Source organism: Anabrus simplex, chromosome 1 (genome assembly GCF_040414725.1).
Source record: "Anabrus simplex isolate iqAnaSimp1 chromosome 1, ASM4041472v1, whole genome shotgun sequence".
NCBI lineage: Eukaryota > Metazoa > Arthropoda > Insecta > Orthoptera > Tettigoniidae > Anabrus > Anabrus simplex.
Window position 1 is genome coordinate 158,402,630 of NC_090265.1, and position 21,537 is coordinate 158,424,166.

The window sequence follows — 21,537 nt, forward strand, 5'->3', positions numbered from 1 at the left end:
GTCAGTAGAAAGCAGGCAAAATGTTCTTTATGCGGTCGGTTATATGCAACAGGTGGGGGAACATCGAATCTTCTGGACCATTTAAGGCGTTTCCGTAAGGAGAATATTGAATCAAATGCTGATAATGATAGTGGTAACACTGCAGTGATGTACTGCGAAGATAACGAGGAAAAGAAAAATATTGACGAAATGGTAAGGAGATTCATTGTAAGTGATATGTTGCCATTTATTCTGGGTTAAGGAAAATACATCGAAAGGTCTAAGTGACGTAGCCCTCTGGTACCTTCCTGCTCCAGCCACCTCTGTACCTGCCGAAATAATTTTTTCAACGGCTGGGCAGATCATAACGGATCGGCGAAATTCACTCTCTCCGGAATCAGCTAATAAGTTAATTTTTCTGAACGGGCACAAAACGTATTTAACCGAACAATGCACACAGTTCGTTTGATTTATGCACATTACCTAGGTCCATGTTATTTTAATTTTTCAAAGTCAGCGGTAATGTAGATATAACATTATTCTTTTTTCATTCACTGTGATCTGTATGTAAGCTACTTGGCACTGTACTGCGTTACTTTTGTTTATATGATACCAATAACATTGGTGGAACGTGCTCCTATCCTAGTAAATGCATCAGTAACAATTTGAAATTACCGCGTGCCAGATTACTTGTAAGTAAATCGGAGCTCCGAATGAATACGCGCCAAACATTCGCTCCGGGGAAAACCGCTCCGTTACCAGCACTACCTTGCAGTGTTTCGGTAGTCGTCCGCTAGAGATCACGCTTATTCGTGCACATGTTCGACGCGCGGTTATTCATATTTAACTGGTGGCGGTATTGCCCACGGTGGTGGAATTCCCCCCACCTTCCTCTAGCTAGTATGTAATATTACTAAGAATATATAAAATGAAACACAGGTATAACCATATCAGAACCACAATTCACCGACGCTTTTCATTTTCACCTGTCTGCAAGTAAATGAATGGAATATGTAATATGCATAAGAATCCGGACCCTACTGATTACACAGTACTACTCGCTGCTAATGCAGAAGGACTGTTGATCGGGTGGTAGGAGTCAGTGAAATGGAATGCATTTTAACACACTGAAAACAAAAATGATGGTCATTCATTAGTAAGAACTGTGACAATTATAATCCTATCTACGTCAGTAGGAAAAACCTGCTAAGCGTACAGATGATGCATTAATTAGGCTGTTCGCTAAATGAGAGATGGGACCAACATCAAGAAATTAAAATCCGAACTGAGAAAGCTCGAGTAGCATTCTATCGGATGAAGAAAGTATTATGCAATCTGAACTTATACTGTATAATTCATATTAGAACCCGAGTCCTTAAGTGTTAATGTCTTCTCAACTTTTATTGCGGTGCGGAGACTTGAACACTAGCGGCCGTAAAAATTAAACGGTTTAATGCCTTTGAGCTCTAATGTTATCGTCATATGCTCAGAATATCGTGATCGCATGACGTAAAGAACGATGTGGATATGCAGCGCATGACTAAACAATTAGAAGTAACAAAGACGATCAAAGAGAACGAGAAGTACCACTTCCAACAACTCATACTTCAAGGAAAAGTAAAAGGATTGAGAGACTCTGGCCGACGGCGCATTTTTTGCTTGGGAAACCTGCGGTAGTGGTATTCATCATCAGCTGGTTTATGTAGGGCAGCTGTTAGGGAGGTCTCGACCACATTGATCGGCAACGTCCATTGAGGATATGGCACTTCGAGAAGAAGAAGAAGAAACTACTTTGGACGACACTTACTTTCTCCCGACGGCATTAGGTTGTCGAGGCTCAAGGTATCTTTATTGTCCTTCTGTTGCTCTTTTAGCCTATCAGTGGAACTCTTCCTCTTTCTCGTACGCTCTTAACAGGAGTTGATACAGTCTCACTAATTTGCTTCTACAGACGACAATAACCACCGATTTACCTGTGCATTTGTAATCAATGTACCTTACAGATTTTGAGATGAAAATGCAAACATTTCCAGTATTTTTGAAATACTAAGTTTTTGAAACAGTGACTACCACTTACTATGTACTTATTATTCATGAAGTTTTGCTGGAGTGTGAAGAATTGTCCATGTCAACGCAGAGGGTTCTGTGAGTTGTGAAGTGCCATATATTCTTCCACGAAGGTTCTTTTATTTGTACATTTCATACAGGAGAACCTCAAATGTCATTAAACTAGGTCTATATTGAACGGCGGTCTAGGGTTTTAAAGGCTAACTTCTCACTGAAGAATATCGTGCATCAACTAGGTGCAAAACTTAGGCTTTGTAATCTCCTACACTTACGTCTAATTAACGTGCACAGTAGACATACTAACCGTAAGGAGGGGAAACTCATTTGTGACATATGCTAACTTACAATAGACAATAGAGTTAGAAATACTGATAAGTAAATTGTCTGTACTTTATGACAATTATTTAATAGCTTAACTTTGAGTGTACCTAGCGATTTCTGAGTAGCCATGCAGCTAATAACAAAACAAAACAAAAAATTATCAGGAATTTCCAAAGTGACATACTCTTCTTTCACACCTTGGGGATGATGGCCCAGGAGTTCAGTCTTGGACCCCAACTAACCAACCAACCAACCGACCGACCGACCGACCGACCGACCGACCGACCAGTCTAATAGGCAAGCAAGTAACCCACCACCAACTAATCAATCAAACAACTGATCAATAAATAAAATAAATAAATAACATATGTATACATATTCATTTATCTGTTACGACCAAGTAATTTGGCCGCGCGGTTAGGGTCGCTTTACTGTGAAATTACAATCGGGATATCGCAGGTTCGAATCCCACCGTCGGCAGCCTTGAAGATGGATTTCTGAAGTGTCCCCATTTTCATACCGGATAAATGTTGGGTATGTATCTTAAATTAAGGCCACGGCCGCTACCTTCCCAATTCTAGCACGTCCCCATCCTTGCGTCGCCGAAAACCTTCAATGTCTTAGTGTGACTTTAAAATTACTACCAGCCTTCGGGCTGAATACCCAACATACACACGTAGCAAACAAATAAACAACTCTGTTATGTGTTTCAGTGTTCAGTCTGCAAGCCTCTGTGAATGAACGAAGCCCGACCACAATCCACCATTTGCAACTAGCTCTGTGGCCTCGTTTTATGCCACACCTCGATCTTCGAATCATTAAAAACTGAGTGTAACCATTGTCATCATAGTCTCCGGCTTTCCATACCCTCCATGGCCGAGTCCATTATTATCCTAGATAACCTATCCTCTTCTATTCGCCTCACATGACCCCACCATCGAAGGCAGTTTATACGCTCAGCTTCATTCATCGAGTTCATTCCTAACTTAGTATTGATCTCCCCCATTGCGGAAGCCCTCTGACATTGTTTCCGCCTACTTGTTTCAGAGATCATTCTCATTACTTTCTCTTCTGCTATCTCTGGTTTATGAACAAGAGATCTTGAGATCTCCCATATAGTAAAGTCGGTCTGAAAAGAGATCAGGAATAATTTAGTCCGAGAGTTGATTGCAACTTCAAGTTCACTGCTTTCACTTTGCTCCATCTTCATCCGATTTTACTTTGTACATACTACATTGCTACCCAACTGAATCGCTCCCTACCATTTTGTTCCTTTCAGTAAACGATCAAAATATACTTCAAACAAGGCGAAATATTACAGCCCTGTAACAATTTTGAACCAAGAGCTCATTCAATCATTAATTTTCACTGCGGGTTTATTATAAACCTAAATATTTATTTATTTTATTTATTTATTTATTTATTTATTTATTTATTTATTTATTTATTTATTTATTTATTCACCATCTTCAGTTATGTAATTTCCTACTTTTGTGTCAAGGACTAATAATTAATTTATTAACTGATCAAAACAATAACCCTAATATACTCGCGTACAATAACTGTTAGGATATTAAATAAATAAATAAATAAATAAATAAATAAATAAATAAATAAATAAATAAATAAATAAATAAATAAATAAATAAATTACACAGTAACGAAATTTGATTATTGACATACTTCGAGGTTTGGATAACATGCTATACTCTGTTTATACAATGTACCAAAAGGTTGCTTCTTTACATTAACGATCTTCGTCACCAAAGTTAATGAAATAATATCTACATCGAAAGTCGAAATAAATAAGAATAAAATATATAAATACATTAATTAATGCATTAATAAATAAGTGAACGAGCAGCTAAGTGAAAGAGTGTAAGAAAGTAATGTTAGAAGAACACGACTAGGCTGGTAAAGAAGGAAATGGGAAGGAAGGAAGGAACAGTGAGGAAGAAAGAAAAAAATAATGAATGAATGGAAGTGTCATCTGCTGTTGCTTTTAATACTGAATAAGTGCTACATCCCGGCTGAAGGTTGTTATCGGGGCTAGTGGCCCCGCATAACAGGCATCTCTCCCAATATTTACCGTGGTGTTGAAACTGTCGCAGTAATGTGTTGTGAACACAGGTGCCCGAGACAGACACGTAATTATCTGGCGGGCTTATAATGGTTCACTGGCTGGAGACGACACTACCTACTCAGACGTGCTCCGCGATGGCCGCCTCCACCACCCTGCTCTTCTTCATCGTGACCATGATGGTGTCTCTGGCCGCCGCAGGGCCTCAGTCCTCAGGGCAGCCTATCTCCAGGGCGCCAAGGTGTAAGTCACTATTTAACACAGATTTGGTGCACAAGATTTTGAAATTTGATTGGCAAAGGACGTTGCTACATATTGTATTCTCCATTCCTACTCATTTAACACTGATCTACTTGCACCACTTTAACAAGGGCTACAGTGGATCCTGGGATAGGTAACTACTGTTCTGGAACGTAGACCTTTACAGATCTTTCATATTCTATGGCTTTCAGAAAAACAGTAATCTCTATTTCTTAAATTTTCAGCCCGGAGGTTGATTGAATTCTCAAATAGCACCATTAAAGTTTATGCGGTTATAGGGAAACCGCAAAACCGAAGGCATTGCAGCAATTAGGCGTATAAGGCATGATGATAAGTGAAGTGAGGTAGTTTGCCATTGCTTTCGTCACTTACTTTGGACTATTGAATTCAATATCCTTCCGAACATTGGGATATTTGAGATATCATTGTAAGGTCTGTTTTATACTGTAAAAGTGACTAATTTCAAATCGTGAAGTAGATTTATTAGGAAATTAATATAAAGCGATTTTTAAAAATCCATGTCTTCAGATTGGACATCTTAAATTTTGTACAATAAAGGTGTCAAGTAAGAAATTCCAAAGATGTGTCACACTACTAAATTCTTTGTAAGCATTTGTATTTACAACAAGAGCAAAATATATATCTACCTTAACCAGCCGGTGAAAGCCTTGAAGTTGCTTTTAAACTAGGCTGACCATATTTCTTTATTGGCCACAGGAGGACACTTAACCATATACCTAAAATACGTTTCGGAGTGCATAATGGTTATACATTTAAAATACAATTATTTATTCAGACTCTTAAGAGAGGACAAAATTGTGTTACAACTGTTCAGATGATGTTAATAGTAAATGGGGGAGGGGGACTTCACAATATTCAAGAACTCATTACTAGTTTGCTAAAAATTATACTTGGTCATCACTATGGCTTTTAGATCTTTAGCTTTTAAGTGAGATTTTTCTATTATTCAAATTCTGTTCACTTGGGAGAACAGTCTTTCTGCATATGCATTTGTATCCGGTAGGAAAGGATGTACTGAATGACTGATGAAGTATGATGTTGCCTGATATTATGATCCTTGAGGTGAACGAAGATTTATGTCTACCATTTATCTACACCTACAGGATCATCCAAGCTATTCCACAGATTTTCTTTCTGGTGTTACGTGCCTTGTAAAGCACGAACATTGATCAAATCATTCAGTACCCATATCCATATCGAAGAACCCTTGCCTGGCTAAGAATTCAACACTCTTTTCAACCTCAGATCAACTAAGAACATGCTTCAATGAAGCCCACTGAACAATCTCTAAGCCTTTGAAGTGTTTAAATCAAAGATTTAAATATTCAACACAGTTTTCGTAAATTGGTACGGCTATTTCTTCTACACTTCATTTTCTAACCAAACCTTCTTTCAGTGAAGTTAAGAGCACATTCACTTTGCTAGGAATAAACCGATGTGATTTTCTTTCAAGAAGATTTATTCTCAAGTCACTCATTGCATCCATCAATTCAGTTGCTGATGTTCTGCCACCCCCATCCACTTTCAATACAACATTATGAAATGTGGACGCTTGTGTTGTTTTCTCTTTGCTGGTTCCATGCCTTATTTACATTGCTAGTACACAGGCAGGATGCAGTGCAATATCCACTATAAGGAGAAATTGAATGTTGGTTGGATTTCATAAAACTAAATAATACGGGGCGGGCGGGACACTCAGTATAATGAACGAGTAAATCTTCACTATCACAGCCTCCAAATCAATGGCTGAATATATTACGCTGATAATATTATGTGCACCACTTCCTGCGTCTATCAATTGTTTCCCCAGAAATTTGTTTAATTTTTTTATGTGTTGTTTTGTCCTTTCTTTTCAACTCCACCATAATTGCTATTTGTGTTATCACCACAGAAAGCAATAACCCTACTTGTGAGATAATTTCCATCCAGATCTTCTCTTTTAACCACAATGTCCAAAGTTTCTTATAATTACGATTGTAGACCCAACATTTTCATTTCCACACCACTGTATGGTCGATAAAATCGAACAAGAATGGGAAATAATTTCTCATGTCCGCGATTTGAAGCGTCCGTTAACATAGAAAAGCAACACATCTCTCCAAACTGCTGCTTTGCTTCTTGCATAAACATAGGTGCAAACACTTCCGTAACAATAGAATCACATTTTGTTCCGGAGCATGGAACGTTCGCTGTAAACACGCTTGAATAAGTTTCGAGGCGCAGTCATTTCCACGGAAACTTTGAATTTTTTTTTAGCAATATGATAGGCCCAAACTCCTTCATATGCAGTGATTTCAACATCTCTGGGTGTTACTGCAGTATTTAAGAAGAGCTGGGTCATCACTTTCGAAAGACGTGTACTTATTTCAGCAGATGTACGATATGCAAATGCTAAATGTTTTGTTATACTTCTGGCACTACCACGTGTGACACTGAAAGTACCCTACATGTTTCACACGAGACACCACTGTCCGAATTTGTCGTGTTGTTAAATGGATATTCCCTGCAATTCACAGTTGAACGTACGTTTCTGTTTAGGTGGTGTTCTTTCCTGTTTAGCATACAAAACACAATATTAATACTGTTGATGGTTACAGATTACATGTAATGGGAATGTCGTGGTAGCTAACTGACCAGACTCATGTCAATGGAAGTCCGAAACAAGACCAAAAATGTCGAGACTTGCGGAAATGTTGCCAGTCCGAGTTTGTGAACATTCTTAGTCTCTATGACCATAGACCATATGCTTAATATGATTAGTTGGCAGCTTTTGTACAGACTAACGACGAATGCACGAAACAGGTCTCACTCCTTTGCCGTCGTATGAACAAGTTTACAATCTTCAAAGGAAGATATTTGCACATCCTAATGCACTCATAAGTTTCGGGAGGGTAAACATCACAAAGGGAGGACTATTCTCCAGAAAGGAGGACGTCTGGTCACCTTACAAACCAAAGAGGCCACAATTTGGCTCATTGAGCAGCGTTCCAGCTCTGTGCTCTTGCCGTTAGCTCAAGGAGCGGGCCTCTCAGTTTGCCCGCGTACTGGATGCTATAAACAGTCGTTTCAGTTTTCCTTCGCCCACCAGCCATGGGGTAGTCTCCCTGCCTGACATGACAGTCACACTTCGAGGTCCACGAGGAAAATAATACACAGTACTATACAGCAGGCTGGTGAGATCTTATGACCAGGCGCAGTAGGTACAACCCTAACTTTTCTGGAAGTGTTGCCAACCCAGAGCACAACATTTCTCGTAAACGGTTACTTTGGGTGAATTAAACTAGATGGCATAGAAACAAGATTCACGAAGTGTTGCCAGATTGCATGTGGCAATATACAATGAGTTCTGACATCCTTACAACGTAGCGTAATGGCTCATTCATTGCGGAGAGAGCTGTCCTCATTTCAGCATTTCAAAATATGGCAACTCCAGGTAAGAAAGATGATAAACTAATTTTCATTCAAATGGATGAATTCATGCATACAAACGTGACAGACGCAAATAAGGAAAACATCCTTTTTATTATCTATCTAACGTCGCTCTAAAACAGGTTTCGTACAACTCTTTGATAGCAAAGTACCATATTTTACTTTCCAAAGCTATAACTTGCAATGTTTCCTAGTTAGCGCTTTTCAGTTGACCAGCTCGTGATATATTCTTAAATCGATCACTAGGGTGGTCAGTTTAAACAAATCAGCAGCACTCGTTAGGTAAAAATGAAAGTTAATCACATCAATTGCTTAGGTAACAGACATGAAACTGAAATGAAAGAACATGGAGGGATGTGAGAAAACGAATAACACAATGACAGGCACCTGAAATTGAAGGCGTATGTTAGATGTAATGTTACGTGTTTCATCATAATAATAGGTTCCAAATGCTGTATGCTGTGAGTGAGAAATAATATGCATCATTACGGCACATGGATACCTGCCACGATGATTGCTGCACAGGCAGTTTATCTGCAGCTATTGGTGAGTAACTTGGTCAGCATAACGACATTCTCAGCCTATTGGCTGATATCATGACCGGAATCGCTACCACTCATAGTAGACAGCTCTTCAGTTGGTCCCACGACTCACGAGGCTGAGTGAACACCGATTATGCGACGTAAAACTGCCAGCAAAAGCAAAAAAGAAAAGTTCTTCCATTACTCCTGAATACTACTAAAAATTACGTTCAAATTCACCGTAATTGTTTACATTGTACTGGAGAAGTTTGGTCCTGTGATTTTGAACTACATTCAGGCAAATTTATCTCCATATGAAGAGTCGGAAAATATTTGTAACTCGAGGTCCCTTCTTGACCATCTGCACCTTATCTTTAAAATCTTCTCCGTGATTGGCTACTGCAAAAGGGTGTGTTGAAAACACCAGAAGCCGATGAGAGCAGTGTTCATATAGTGCTGCCAAATATTGCGGTATGACGAGTGGTAATACGTTACACTTCAGGATGATTATGGCGCTTTCCTGTATTGCAATATAGCAGTCTGACAACATTGTAAATTTCAGGTGCACTCGTGGCGATGTGTTATCAGAGCCGTACTGCTGTTCGAGGTAAACAGTAGTGAGATATCAAATGTTTGTTTCTCTGGTTACTGCAGTTATTTATAGAATTTATAGAACCCTATCCGTCATCACAATGGCCACTGGCAAGAATAAAATTGTTCGTAATCAGAGGAGGATTGCAACTAATGTTAGCGTATAAAATATATTTCCCTGATGCAGAGAAAATCAGTAATTTGTATATTTTGTCACTTTATCGAATACGGAGTGAGCTGCAGAAATAGGCTAATCGGTAAGTTATAAGAAGGAAATTATCTGTTGTAACCGCCGTTGACGAATTAGTTTTTGTACAGTACCAGCAATAATGCCACCTAGTGGAGGTGAATAGCAAATTGATCTCCATTTGAAGCCTCGGAAAATAGTTGTAACTCGAGGTCCCTTCTTGACCACGCGCACTTTACCTCCACCTTACAACTACTCAGTAATCGTAATGAAAATGAAAATCCAATGATGTTTACAATCATCCGACTGGGTCAGGAATGGAATGATTAATGACTGACAGATGAAATGATATGATATTGGAGAGTGTTGCTGAAATGAAAGATGACAGGGAAAACCGGAGTACCGGAAGAAAAACCTGTCTCGCCTCCGCTTTGTCCACCACAAATCTCACATGGAGTGACCGGGATTTGGACCACGGAACCCAACGGTGACAGGCCAACGCGCTGCCGCCTGAGCCAAAGAAGCTCTCAGTAATTATAATATTACTAGCTGTAGTACCCGGCGTTGCTCCGATAGTTTTTGAATGTTTACCTTTAGCTAGTTAGGCTATGTGTGAAGTGAATTTTATAGCATTCCTTTTTTGATATGTTGATTGATATTTTACGATGTATTAGGTTTTAGATTATTTAGTTTTTGAGTAAAACTTTGTCCTTGTGGAAGCTCGAATTGACTGGGAATTTGATCCTTTCAAAAAAATAATAAGTGATAACTATATGTATTTACCCGTCGTGCTATAAATATGATGTACCCGATTTCGACTGTTATTGAGAATGTCACGAATCAGTCATGCGACCCCAAAAGCAGTGGATTCACCACTAATCTCGGTCATTTTAGACTATTTAGGCCTACTTTTAAGCCTCTCTCAATCCCCTTCTCAACGGAGGCTGAACGTGGACTTCAACGGTATCCAGAGCGTCAAAATTCGTATCAGTGACACATAAACAATGGATTTGACATAAATATCGGCTATTTTCCATTATTTTTGCACGTCATCTCCTACCATTCCCCACCCCTAGAGGAGGCTGTGGTGTTTCATCTCCATAGTATTTAGTTTTCAGATGGTAAGTCATATATGTATAGAATTTCGTTGAAAGCTATTCTGGAACATACCACATACATCCATAATCTTGGTTATTTTTACATTCATTTTCACCCCTTCTCAACCTCCATAATGATTGCGGCTGAAGTATGACTTAAAACCATGCAGTGTCTCACAGTTCAACTCAGTGACTTCATAAACAATGTATTCAACATTAACATAAGTCATTTTCGTTTTTTATATTTCACCACCTCTCCTATGAGTGCTAGGGGTGTTTTACCCAAACAGTACTTTTTTCAGATAGTAAGTCACATGTGTACGAATTTTGTATGAGGGTTATGTTGGAAGAAACATTCATCCGTAATTTCGGTCATTTTGAATATTTTCCTTTCTCATCTCCATGCCGATGGGGGCTGAAAAACGACACTCGGAGTGCCATTATTCACCTCAGTGACTCCGAAAGCTACGGACTGTACATTAATATGTCGTTGTATAATTTTTATATTTCGCCCGTCTTTGTGTGTTTTTTTATAATTCATTCCCATCCCTAGGGGTGCTAGGGCTATCTTACCCCCATGTGCCAAGATTGGTTGAGAGGTATGCTAGAACATGCACACATACGTCCTTAAACTGTCATCTCGCCCCCCCTCCGTGCCTATTGGGGCTCAACTTGCACTTAAACGATATTCGTAGTGAAATTATTCATTTGAGCGAACCCGAAAACTATGGATTCGACATTATTTTCGACTATTTGTATATCTCATTCCCCCACTCCTCCCCTCAACAAAGGGGGTTGAACTTAGGACTTAATAAAATATCCGGAGTGTCGATTATTTTTATATATCAATCCTCCTCGCCTCCACCCCAAAGGGGGACTGAACTTATAAAAAATTCGGAGTGTTACTATTAATTTCAGCGACTCCGAAAAGTATGGATTCGCCACTATTAACGATTATTTTTATATTCCAACCCCTTACCCCCACCCTTACCCCTGAAGATACTAGACGTGTCTTGCCACCACGAGGTTAGCCTCTTCATAGAAAGTCATAAGTATACCAGGTTTGGTTCAAATCGCTCCAGTAGTCCTAAAAACTTTAGGTTCGACGCTATTATTGGACTGTCTTTATTTATATTTCACCCTTTACTATAGGGTTTATGCGGGTGTCTTGCCCCCACACCAATTTTCACAGAGATTATGTAATATTTGCTCCAAATTTAGTTGTCAGCTATGCTTGAAATTACACAGATACATCCATAATCTCAGTCATTTTGGTGATTTTTTTCACCCTTCCTCAGGCCTATATCAAAGGGGGCTGAACTTGAACTTATAGAATATCCGGAGTTTCATTATTCATCTCAGCGATCCCGCCAATTATGGATTTGACACTATTTTGGATGATTTTTATATCATACCCCCATCGCCCCCCACACCAAAGGGAGCTGAACGTGAACTTGTAAAAGATCCAGAGTGAAACTAATTATCTCACCGTCCCCGAAAACTACTGATTCGACATTATTTTCGATTATTTTTATATATCACTCTCCCCTCGCCCCCACTCCAAAGGGGGCTGAACGTGGCCTTTAAAAAATCCAGAGTGTTACCATTCATCTCAGTGACCTCGAAAAGTTTGGATTCGAGACTATTTTCTATTATGTTTATATCTCACTCCCTCCCCCTCACCTCTGACCCCAAAGGGGGCTGAACTATGACTTATAAAAATTCGCAGTGTCGCTATTCATATTAGCGACTGTGAAAAGTAGGGATTCGAGACTATTTTTCGATAAATTTTTATATCTCACCACCCCCCTTACCCCCACCACAAAGGGGCTGAACTTGGACTTATAAAAACCTGGGGTGTCATTATTCATTTCAGCGACCACGAAAAGTATGGGTTCGACGCTATTTTCAATTATTTTTATATCTCATACCCGCCTCGTCTGCCCACCCCAAAGAGGCAGAACTTGAACTTATATAAAAAAAATCCGGAGTGCCACTATTCATCTCAGCGTTCCCGAAAACTACCGATTTGACATTGTTTTCGATTATTTTTATATATCACTTCTCCTCGGCCCCACCTCAAACGGGGCTGAACTTGGATTTTTTAAAATTCCGGGATGTTACTATTCATCTCAGTGTCCCCGAAAAATATGGATTCGACACTATTTTCGATTAATTTTTATATCTCACTCCCCCACTCAACCCTCACCACAAAGGGGTTGAACTTATAAAATATCCGGGGTGTCACAATTCATCTCAGAGATCGCGAAAAGTATGAATTCGAGACTATTTTCGATTATTTTAACATCTCACTCCCCCCATCGCCGTCCACCCACACGAGACTGTACTTGGAATTTAAAAAATCCGGAGTGTCACTATTCATCTCAATGACCCCGAAAAGTATGGATTCGACACTATTTTCGATTATTTTTATATAATCTCTCCCCCGTGCCCCCACCCAAAAGGGGGCTGAACTTAGACTTTAAAAAATCCGGGGTGTCATCATTCATCTCAGCGACCCAGAAAAGTATGGATTCGATGCTATTTTAGATTATTTTTATATCTCTCCCCCCCCCCCCCCCGCTTCTCCTCCCCAAAGAGGGTTGAACTTTGACTTATAAAAATCCGGAGTGTCACTATTCACATCAGCGACTGCGAAGAGTGTGGATTGGACACTATTTTCGATTATTTTTATATATATCTCACCCCCAGCGCCTCAACCTCAAAGAGGGATGAACTTGGACTTTAAACAATTCCGGAGTGTCACTATTCATCTCAGCGACCCCGAAAAGTATGGATTCGAAAGTGTTTCGATTCTTTTTGGTGCTAAACTTGGACTTAAACAAATTCCGGAGTGTCACTGTTCATTTCAGCGCCCCCGAAAAGAATGGATTCGACACTATTTTCGATTATTTGTACATATTGCACCCCCATATCACTCCCCCTCAGCGACTGCGAAGAGTGTGGATTGGACACTATTTTCGATTATTTTTATATATCTCACCCCCAGCGCCTCCACCTCAAAGAGGGCTAAACTTGGACTTTTGAAAAGTCCGGAGTGTCACTATTCATCTCAGCGACCCCGAAAAGTATGGATTCGATACTACTTTCGATTATTTTTATAAATCTCTCCCCTCCCGCGCCCCCACCCCAAAGAGGGACGAACTTGGACTTTAAAAAATATCGGAGGTGTCACTATTCATTTCAGCTACCCAGAACAGTCTGGATTCGAAACTATTTTCGTTTGTTTTTATATATTACTCCCCCTCACACCCAACCCACTTTAAAAATTCCGGCGTGTCATCATTCATCTCAGCAAACCGAAGAGTATGTAGACCTATTCCACACTATTTTTGATTTTTTTTAATATACCACTCCCTCCTCACCTCCCAAGAGGGCTGAACTTGGAATTTTAAAAAATCCGCAGTGTTACTATTCATCTCAGCAACTCCGAAAAGTATGGATTCGATACTATTTTCGATTATCTTTTATATCACTCCCCCTTCCCACGCACTCCACCCCAAAGAGGGCTGTACTTGGACTTTAAATAATCCGGAGTGTCACTATTCATTTCAGCGACCTCGAAAAGTATGAATTTGGTACTATTTTCGATTATTTTTATATATCACTCCCCATCACACCCACCCCAAAGGGGCTGAACTTTGACTTTGAAAAGTCCGGGGTGTCATCATTCATCTCAGCGACTCGAATAGTATGGATTCGACACTATTTTTGATTCTTTTTGTAGCGTATATCACTTCCCACTCACCCTCCCCCCCCCTCAAAGAGTTCTGAACTTGGACTCTAAAAATCCGGAGTGTCACTATTCATCTAAGCGACACCGAAAAGTATGAAATCGGTACTATTTTTTATTATTTTTTATATATCACTCCTCCTCGCATCCCACCCCAATGGGGGGCTAAACCCGGACTTAAAAAAATCCGAAGTGTCACTATTCATCTCAGTGATCTCAAAAAGTATGGTTTCAACACTATTTTCCATAATTCTTATATGTCGCCCCTCCCTCAGCCCCCCCGCCCCTAAGGGTGCTTGGGTTGTCTTACCCCCGTGCGGTTTGTCTCCTGATACTAAGTCGTAAGTGTACCAAGTTTGGTTGAAATCGCTCCAGTGATTTACTACCCACATACATACACACATACATACATACTGTACCGGGAGGTACACCTCAACGCCGCGCATTCAAATTCAGCGCATATAGAACTCCTCTATTGGCGAAACAGTGAAACTGAAACTACACCAACTTAGAACTTTACTCAGAAGATGTCACCACTAAAATCTGATGTAATTTTGTTATTGTGAAGTTTCCTGAGCTGTGTGAATTTCTACTTGTTTTGTTTTCCATTCATCAAGAAGTTTGGACATTCTCCCATAGATGCCACTACCATAAAACTATGATCATGTACCCTGGTGCGAGGTATAAGACTTATAATTCAAGGAAGTTTTTTCTGATTGATGTTCATTTATTCTTGGGTTGGCAATATTTCCTTTTTATTTCCGCCAGTTTTGAATCTAGCCAATCCCTAATTTCTGTAATTAATTTTTTTACCAATCACAGTCTTCTTCTTCTTCTTCTTCGGTTTTCAATGTAACTTTTAAATTGACCAATAAACATGAGAGGGTGTGGCTAGTTTAATCTTGAATGGTCTCGAACTTTCCCCGAGGGTTTATAAACTGGGCATTTTCACGTTTCTTGGCCAATTGTTCGTCATCTTACTGAATGTGTGTATCAAAGCAGGGGGCGGGCGGCCTCTTTCATCAGGCAGCAGTACATCGACAAGGTAATGGCCACATAACATCTTTATTTCTTGCTAGCTCCCGAGTTTAACCCGAGGGAAAGGTTCGAAATCGTTAACCATGTAACCTTCTTTTCTAAAAATGTAACTTTCTGCCGGATAATGTAATAACTTCATAAAATCTTTAACTGTATATCGGGGATAGGGAGTGATGTACCCTCTCGAGCTCCCCTTCATCTTGGTTTGAGGTGACTACGTTTTGTAACTGGTTTTCTTCCTTTCCGTAATGTTTTAATTTATTCTTATACGAGTCACCTCCATAGTTTGGGAATAGCCCCTGTTTTATCGGCCTAGTGCCCTTTAGGTTTTAAGTGTTCATATTTAGGAGTGCAAGTATACGCCTCCATTCATTTTGTGTTCGGACCATTTATTTAACCGTTATTCCTTTTCCCTGAAGGCCCAGTAGGTTGGGTATTATATACCCCTGTATTACCATTTTCCTATTGTAAGTTGTGCCTTCAGAGGCCAGAATTTGTAAGTTGATGTTGTCTTGAGTAGGCTTGGAAAACTGAGAGCCTGTTAGCTCTTTTTGAAAGTTTTTGTAAGATTAATGAATGCCTCTTGAAGGCTAGATGTAATTTTGGGTGCAAGTGCTCTTTGAATTAGGGGATTTCTGCCCTTGTACAATTTGTGCTCTTTTGTAAATCTGAGCTAGGAGCTCAGGAAAAGTAAAGTGAGGGCTTGAAGCCCACGATCTGTTTATACCACCAATCTTGTCTTTCCTAGACTTGTTTAATGATTGCTACTTGTACCTGTAAAAATGTTAAATTTTGTGTTTTGAAAATATAACCTTCAGTTTACGTTTTAAATTCAATTCTTGACATTGTAGTTAGACCCATTCAACCCGGCACCTTCTTTCACCTCTGCGTTCCACAGGAAACCCCGGAACACATACAATGACATCTATGCATGATTGACTGACTGACTGATTCATCATGGCAGAGCCAAAACTACTGGACATAAAGAAATGAAATTTTGGGGATATATTCATATTAAGGTGTAGGTGCTCGCTGAAGAGGATTTTTGGATATTCCGTCGCTAAGGGTGTGAAAAGGGGGGTGAAGTTTAAAGTGAGTGTATCTATATCTCAAAACTTTAAAATTTTACAGATGTAAAAACTGGTATTTAGAATCTTCATTAAAAATAAGGAAACACGTATTCCTTTGTTTTCAGAAAATCCCAATAGGAGGGGTGAAAAGGGTGAAAAAGGGGTTGAATGCCTCTAATCAGGATACCGGTACTTAGACTATATCTCAGAAACTGAAGATATTACAGACCTGAATAATTGGTACTTTTGATCCATTTTAAAAATAAAGAAACACGTATTTTTTGTTTTTGAAAAATCCAATTAATGGGAGGGTGCAAAGGGGGGTGAATTTTTAAAATGAGTGCGTCTATATCTCAAAACTTCTTAAGTTTACAGACGTAAACATTGGTATTTAGAATCTTCATTAAAAATAAAGATACACGTATCTTTTGTTTTCAGAAAATCCCAATACAAGGGGTGAAAAGGGGTGAAAAATGGGTTGAAAGCCTTTAATGAGGATACTTTTATCTCCGAAACTGAAGATCAATCAATCAATCAATCAATCAATCAATCAATCAATCAATCAATCAATCAATCAATCAATCAATCAATCAATCAATCAGTCAATCAATCAATCAATCAATCAATCAATAAATACTGATCTGCATTTTGGGCAGTCGCCCAGGTGGCAGATTCCCTATCTGTTGTTTTCCTAGCCTTTTCCTAAATGATTTCAAAGAAATTGGAAATTTATTGAACATATCCCTTGGTAAGATATTCCAATCCCTAACTCCCCTTCCTATAAATGAATATTTGCCCCAGTTTGTCCTCTTGAATTCCAACTTTATCTTCATATTCTGATCTTTCCTACTTTTATGAACGCCATTCAAACTTATTCGTCTACTAATGTCATTCCACGCCATCTCTCCGCTGACAGCTCGGAACATACCACTTAGTCGAGCAGCTCTTCTTCTTTCTCTCAATTCTTCCCAACCCGAACTTTGCAACATTTTTGTAACGCTACTCTTTTGTCGGTAATCACCCAGAACAAATCGAGCTGCTTTTCTTTGGATTTTTTCCAGTTCTTGAATCAGATAATCCTGGTGAGGACTTACCAGAGACTTATATGCACTCTCCTTTACATCCTTACTACAACCCCTAAACACCCTCATATCCATGTGCAGAGATCTGTACCATTTATTTACAATCCCATTTATGTGATTACCCCAATGAAGATATTTCCTTATATTAATGCCTAGATACTTACAATGATCCCCAAAAGGAACTTTCACCCCATCAACGCAATAATTAAAACTGAGAGGACTTTTCCTATTTGTGACACTCACAACCTGACTTTTAACCCCATTTATCAACATACCATTGCCTGCTGTCCATCTCACAACATTATCGAGATCACGTTGCAGTTGCTCACAATCTTGTAACTTATTTATCACTCTATAGAGAATAACATCATCCGCAAAAAGCCTTACCTCCGATTCCACTCCTTTACTCATATCATTTATATATATAAGAAAACATAAAGGTCCGATAATACTGCCTTGAGGAATTCCCCTCTTAATTATTACAGGGTCAGATAAAGCATCACCTACTCTAATTCTCTGAGATCTATTTTCTAGGAATATAGGAATCCATTCAGTTACTCTTTTGTCTAGTCCAATTTCACTCATTTTTGCCAGTAGTCTCCCATGATCCACCCTATCAAATGCTTTAGACAGGTCAATCGCGATACAGTCCATTTGACCTCCAGAATCCAAGATATCTGCTATATCTTGCTGGAATCCTACAAGTTGAGCTTCAGTGGAATAAGCTTTCCTAAAACCGAATTGCCTTCTATCGAACCAGTTATTAATTTCACAAACATGTCTAATATAATCAGAAAGAATGCCTTCCCAAAGCTTACATACAATGCATGTCAAACTTACTGGCCTGTAATTTTCAGCTTTATGTCTATCACCCTTTCCTTTATACACAGGGGCTACTATAGCAACTCTCCATTCATCTGGTATAGCTCCTCCGACCAAACAATAATCAAATAAGTACTTCGGATATGGTACTATATCCCAACCCATTGTCTTTAGTATATCCCCAGAAATCGGATCAATTCCAGCCGCTTTTCTAGTTTTCAACTTTTGTATCTTATTGTAAATGTCATTGTCATCATATGTAAATTTTATTACTTCTTTGGCCTTAGTCTCTTCCTCTATCTCGACATTATCCTTGTAACCAACAATCTTTACATACTGTTGACTGAATACTTCTGCCTTTTGAAGATCCTCACATACACACTTCCCTTGTTCATTTATTATTCCTGGAATGTCCTTCTTGGAACCTGTTTCTGCCTTAAAATACCTATACATACCCTTCCATTTTTCACTAAAATTCGTATGACTGCCAATTATGCTTGCCATCATGTTATCCTTAGCTGCCTTCTTTGCTATATTCGATTTGCTACTAAGTTCCTTCAATTTCTCCTTACTTCCACAGCCATTTCTAACTCTATTTCTTTCCAGTCTGCACCTCCTTCTTAGTCTCTTTATTTCTCTATTATAATAAGGTTGGTCTTTACCATTCCGTACCACCCTTAATGGTACAAACCTGTTTTCGCATTCCTCAACAATTTCTTTAAACCCATCCCAGAGTCTGTTTACATTTTTATTTACCGTTTTCCACTGATCATAGTTACTATTTAGAAACTGCCTCTTGCCTGCTTTATCAGCCATATGGTACTGCCTAATAGTCCTACTTTTAAGACCTTCCTTATATCACATTTATTTTTAACTACCACAAAAACAGCTTCATGATCACTAATACCATCTATTACTTCAGTTTCCCTATAGAGCTCATCTGGTTTTATCAGCACCACATCCAGGATATTTTTCCCTCTGGTTGGTTCCATCACTTTCTGAATCAGCTGTCCTTCCCATATTAACTTATTTGCCATTTGTTGGTCATGCTTCCTGTCGTTCGCATTTCCTTCCCAATTGACATCTGGCAAATTCAGATCTCCCGCTACAATCACGTTTCTTTCTATGTCGTTACCCACATAGCTGACTATTCTATCAAATAATTCCGAATCCGCGTCAGTGCTACCCTTTCCCGATCTGTACACTCCAAATATATCAAGTTGCCTATTATCTTTAGAAATGAGCCTTACACCTAGAATTTCATGTGTCTCATCTTTAACTTTTTCGTAGCTTACAAATTCTTCTTTCACCAGAATGAAAACTCCCCCTCCCTCCCTTCCTATCCTATCTCTACGATACACACTCCAGTGCCGTGAGAAAATTTCTGCATCTATTATATCATTTCTCAGCCATGATTCAACTCCTATTACAATATCTGGTAAATATATATCTATTAAATTACTTAATTCTATTCCTTTCCTTACAATTCTTCTACAGTTCAACACTAACAATTTTATGTCATCCCTACTTGATTTCCAGTTCCCTGTTCCCTTATCACCGCTCCCTAGGCTATCCCGTTTCCCTGAATGTACCTCCCTATTACCCTTCCAAACAAATTTCCTAACTTATACGTACCACTGCAGTACGCATAAGTTAGGAAATTTGTTTGATATTACAGATCTGAAAATTGGTGTTTGGGATCCCCTTTAAAATACGTATTTTTTGTTTTTAACAATCCAATTAATGGGGGGTGAAAAGAGGGTGAATTTTTAAAATGAGTGTATCTATATCTCAAAACTTTGAAAGTTTATAGATGTAAAAAATGGTATTTAGAATCTCCTTTAAAAATAAAGGAACACGTTTTTGTTTTGGGAAAATCCCAATAGGAGGGGTGAAGCAGGGGTTGAATGCCTTTAATGAGGATACTTAAATCTCAGAAACTGAAGATATTACAGACCTGACAATTGGTATTTGGGATCTCCTTTAAAAATAAAGAAACTTTTTTTTTGCTTTTGGAAAATCCAAATATTGGGGGGGGGGGTGAAAAGGGAATGGATAATTAAAATGAGTGTATCTATATCTCAAAACTTTAAACGTTTGCACATGTAAAAATTGATATTTAGAATCACCTTTAAAAATAAAGGAACACGTATTTATTTGTTTTCTGTAAATCCCAATAGGAGGGGTGTAAAAGGGTGAATAATGGGTGGAATGCCCTTAATGAGGATACTATATATATCAGAAACTGAAGATATTACAGAACTGAAAATTTGTATATGGGATCTCCTTTAAAAATAAAGAAACACGCATTTTTTTGTTTTTGGAAAATACAATTAATGGCGGTTAAACAGGAGTGACAAATTGGGGTGAAGTTTTTGAATGACTATATCTACAGAATATCTGTTAAACGTATAATGTTACAGACGTAAAAAGTGGTATTTGGAATCTCCTGTAAATGTAAAGAAACATAGGTGATTTGTTTTTGGAAACTCCTCTTAAGGGGAACTAAAAAGGGGGGTGACATTTTAAAATGAGAATTTATACAATATATCTCTAAAATCTTAAAATTTTACAGAAGTGAAAAGTGGTATTTTTTTCTCTATTAAAAATAAAGAAACATGTATTTTTCGTTTTCGGAAATACCACTTGGTTGGAGGGCGGCGGCTAAAAGTGACTGAAAATGGCGTTGAATTCTTTTAATTAGGCTACTGTTATCTCAAAAATGAAGATGTTACAGACGTGAAATTTGATATTTGTAATCTGCTTTAAAAGTAAAGAAACACGTATACTCGGAAAATCCAATGATTGGGGGGGGGGGGGGGATATGAAAGAATTTAAAATTAACTGACTTAATTGTATGGGAATACTTGCATCTAATAAAAACCAAAGTTGTTGGGGTCTACAGACGTGAAAATTGGTATTTGGATCTCTTTTAAAAACAAAGAAAAACCCGTTTTCGGGGGGGGGGGGTCATCTTGGGGGGCGGGAGTGAAAAGGATTTGAATTTCCTTCATGAGGACACGTAAATCAAAAACTGAAGAAGTTAAGAGTCGTGATAATTGGTATCTAGAAGATCCTTTACTATTAAAGAAACAAGTATTTTTTGCCGGAAAATTCACTTGGGGGGGGGGGGGGGAGAAGAGTGTGAAAGTGAAAAAAGTGTGAATTATTTTTATCTCAAAACTGAAGGTAATAGACGCGAACATTGGTGTTTGGA

General features: G+C 38.7%; 2 protein-coding genes across 2 annotated transcripts in view; one reads left to right on the forward strand and one right to left on the reverse strand.

Moving 5' to 3' along the window:
- The window catches only part of LOC136858598 (uncharacterized), a 58,871-nt gene extending 55,498 nt beyond the window's left edge, over positions 1-3,373 (reverse strand). The window contains exon 1 of the mRNA XM_068225385.1: positions 3,235-3,373. Within this exon, the coding sequence (XP_068081486.1) occupies positions 3,235-3,373 (139 nt within the window). The remainder of the gene's footprint in view (positions 1-3,234) is intronic.
- A 1,185-nt stretch (positions 3,374-4,558) lies between these two features.
- LOC136863357 (uncharacterized) overlaps positions 4,559-21,537 on the forward strand; it is an 81,084-nt gene continuing 64,105 nt past the window's right edge. The window contains exon 1 of the mRNA XM_067139750.2: positions 4,559-4,690. Coding sequence (XP_066995851.2) covers positions 4,585-4,690 — 106 coding nt within the window. The 5' untranslated portion in view covers positions 4,559-4,584. The remainder of the gene's footprint in view (positions 4,691-21,537) is intronic.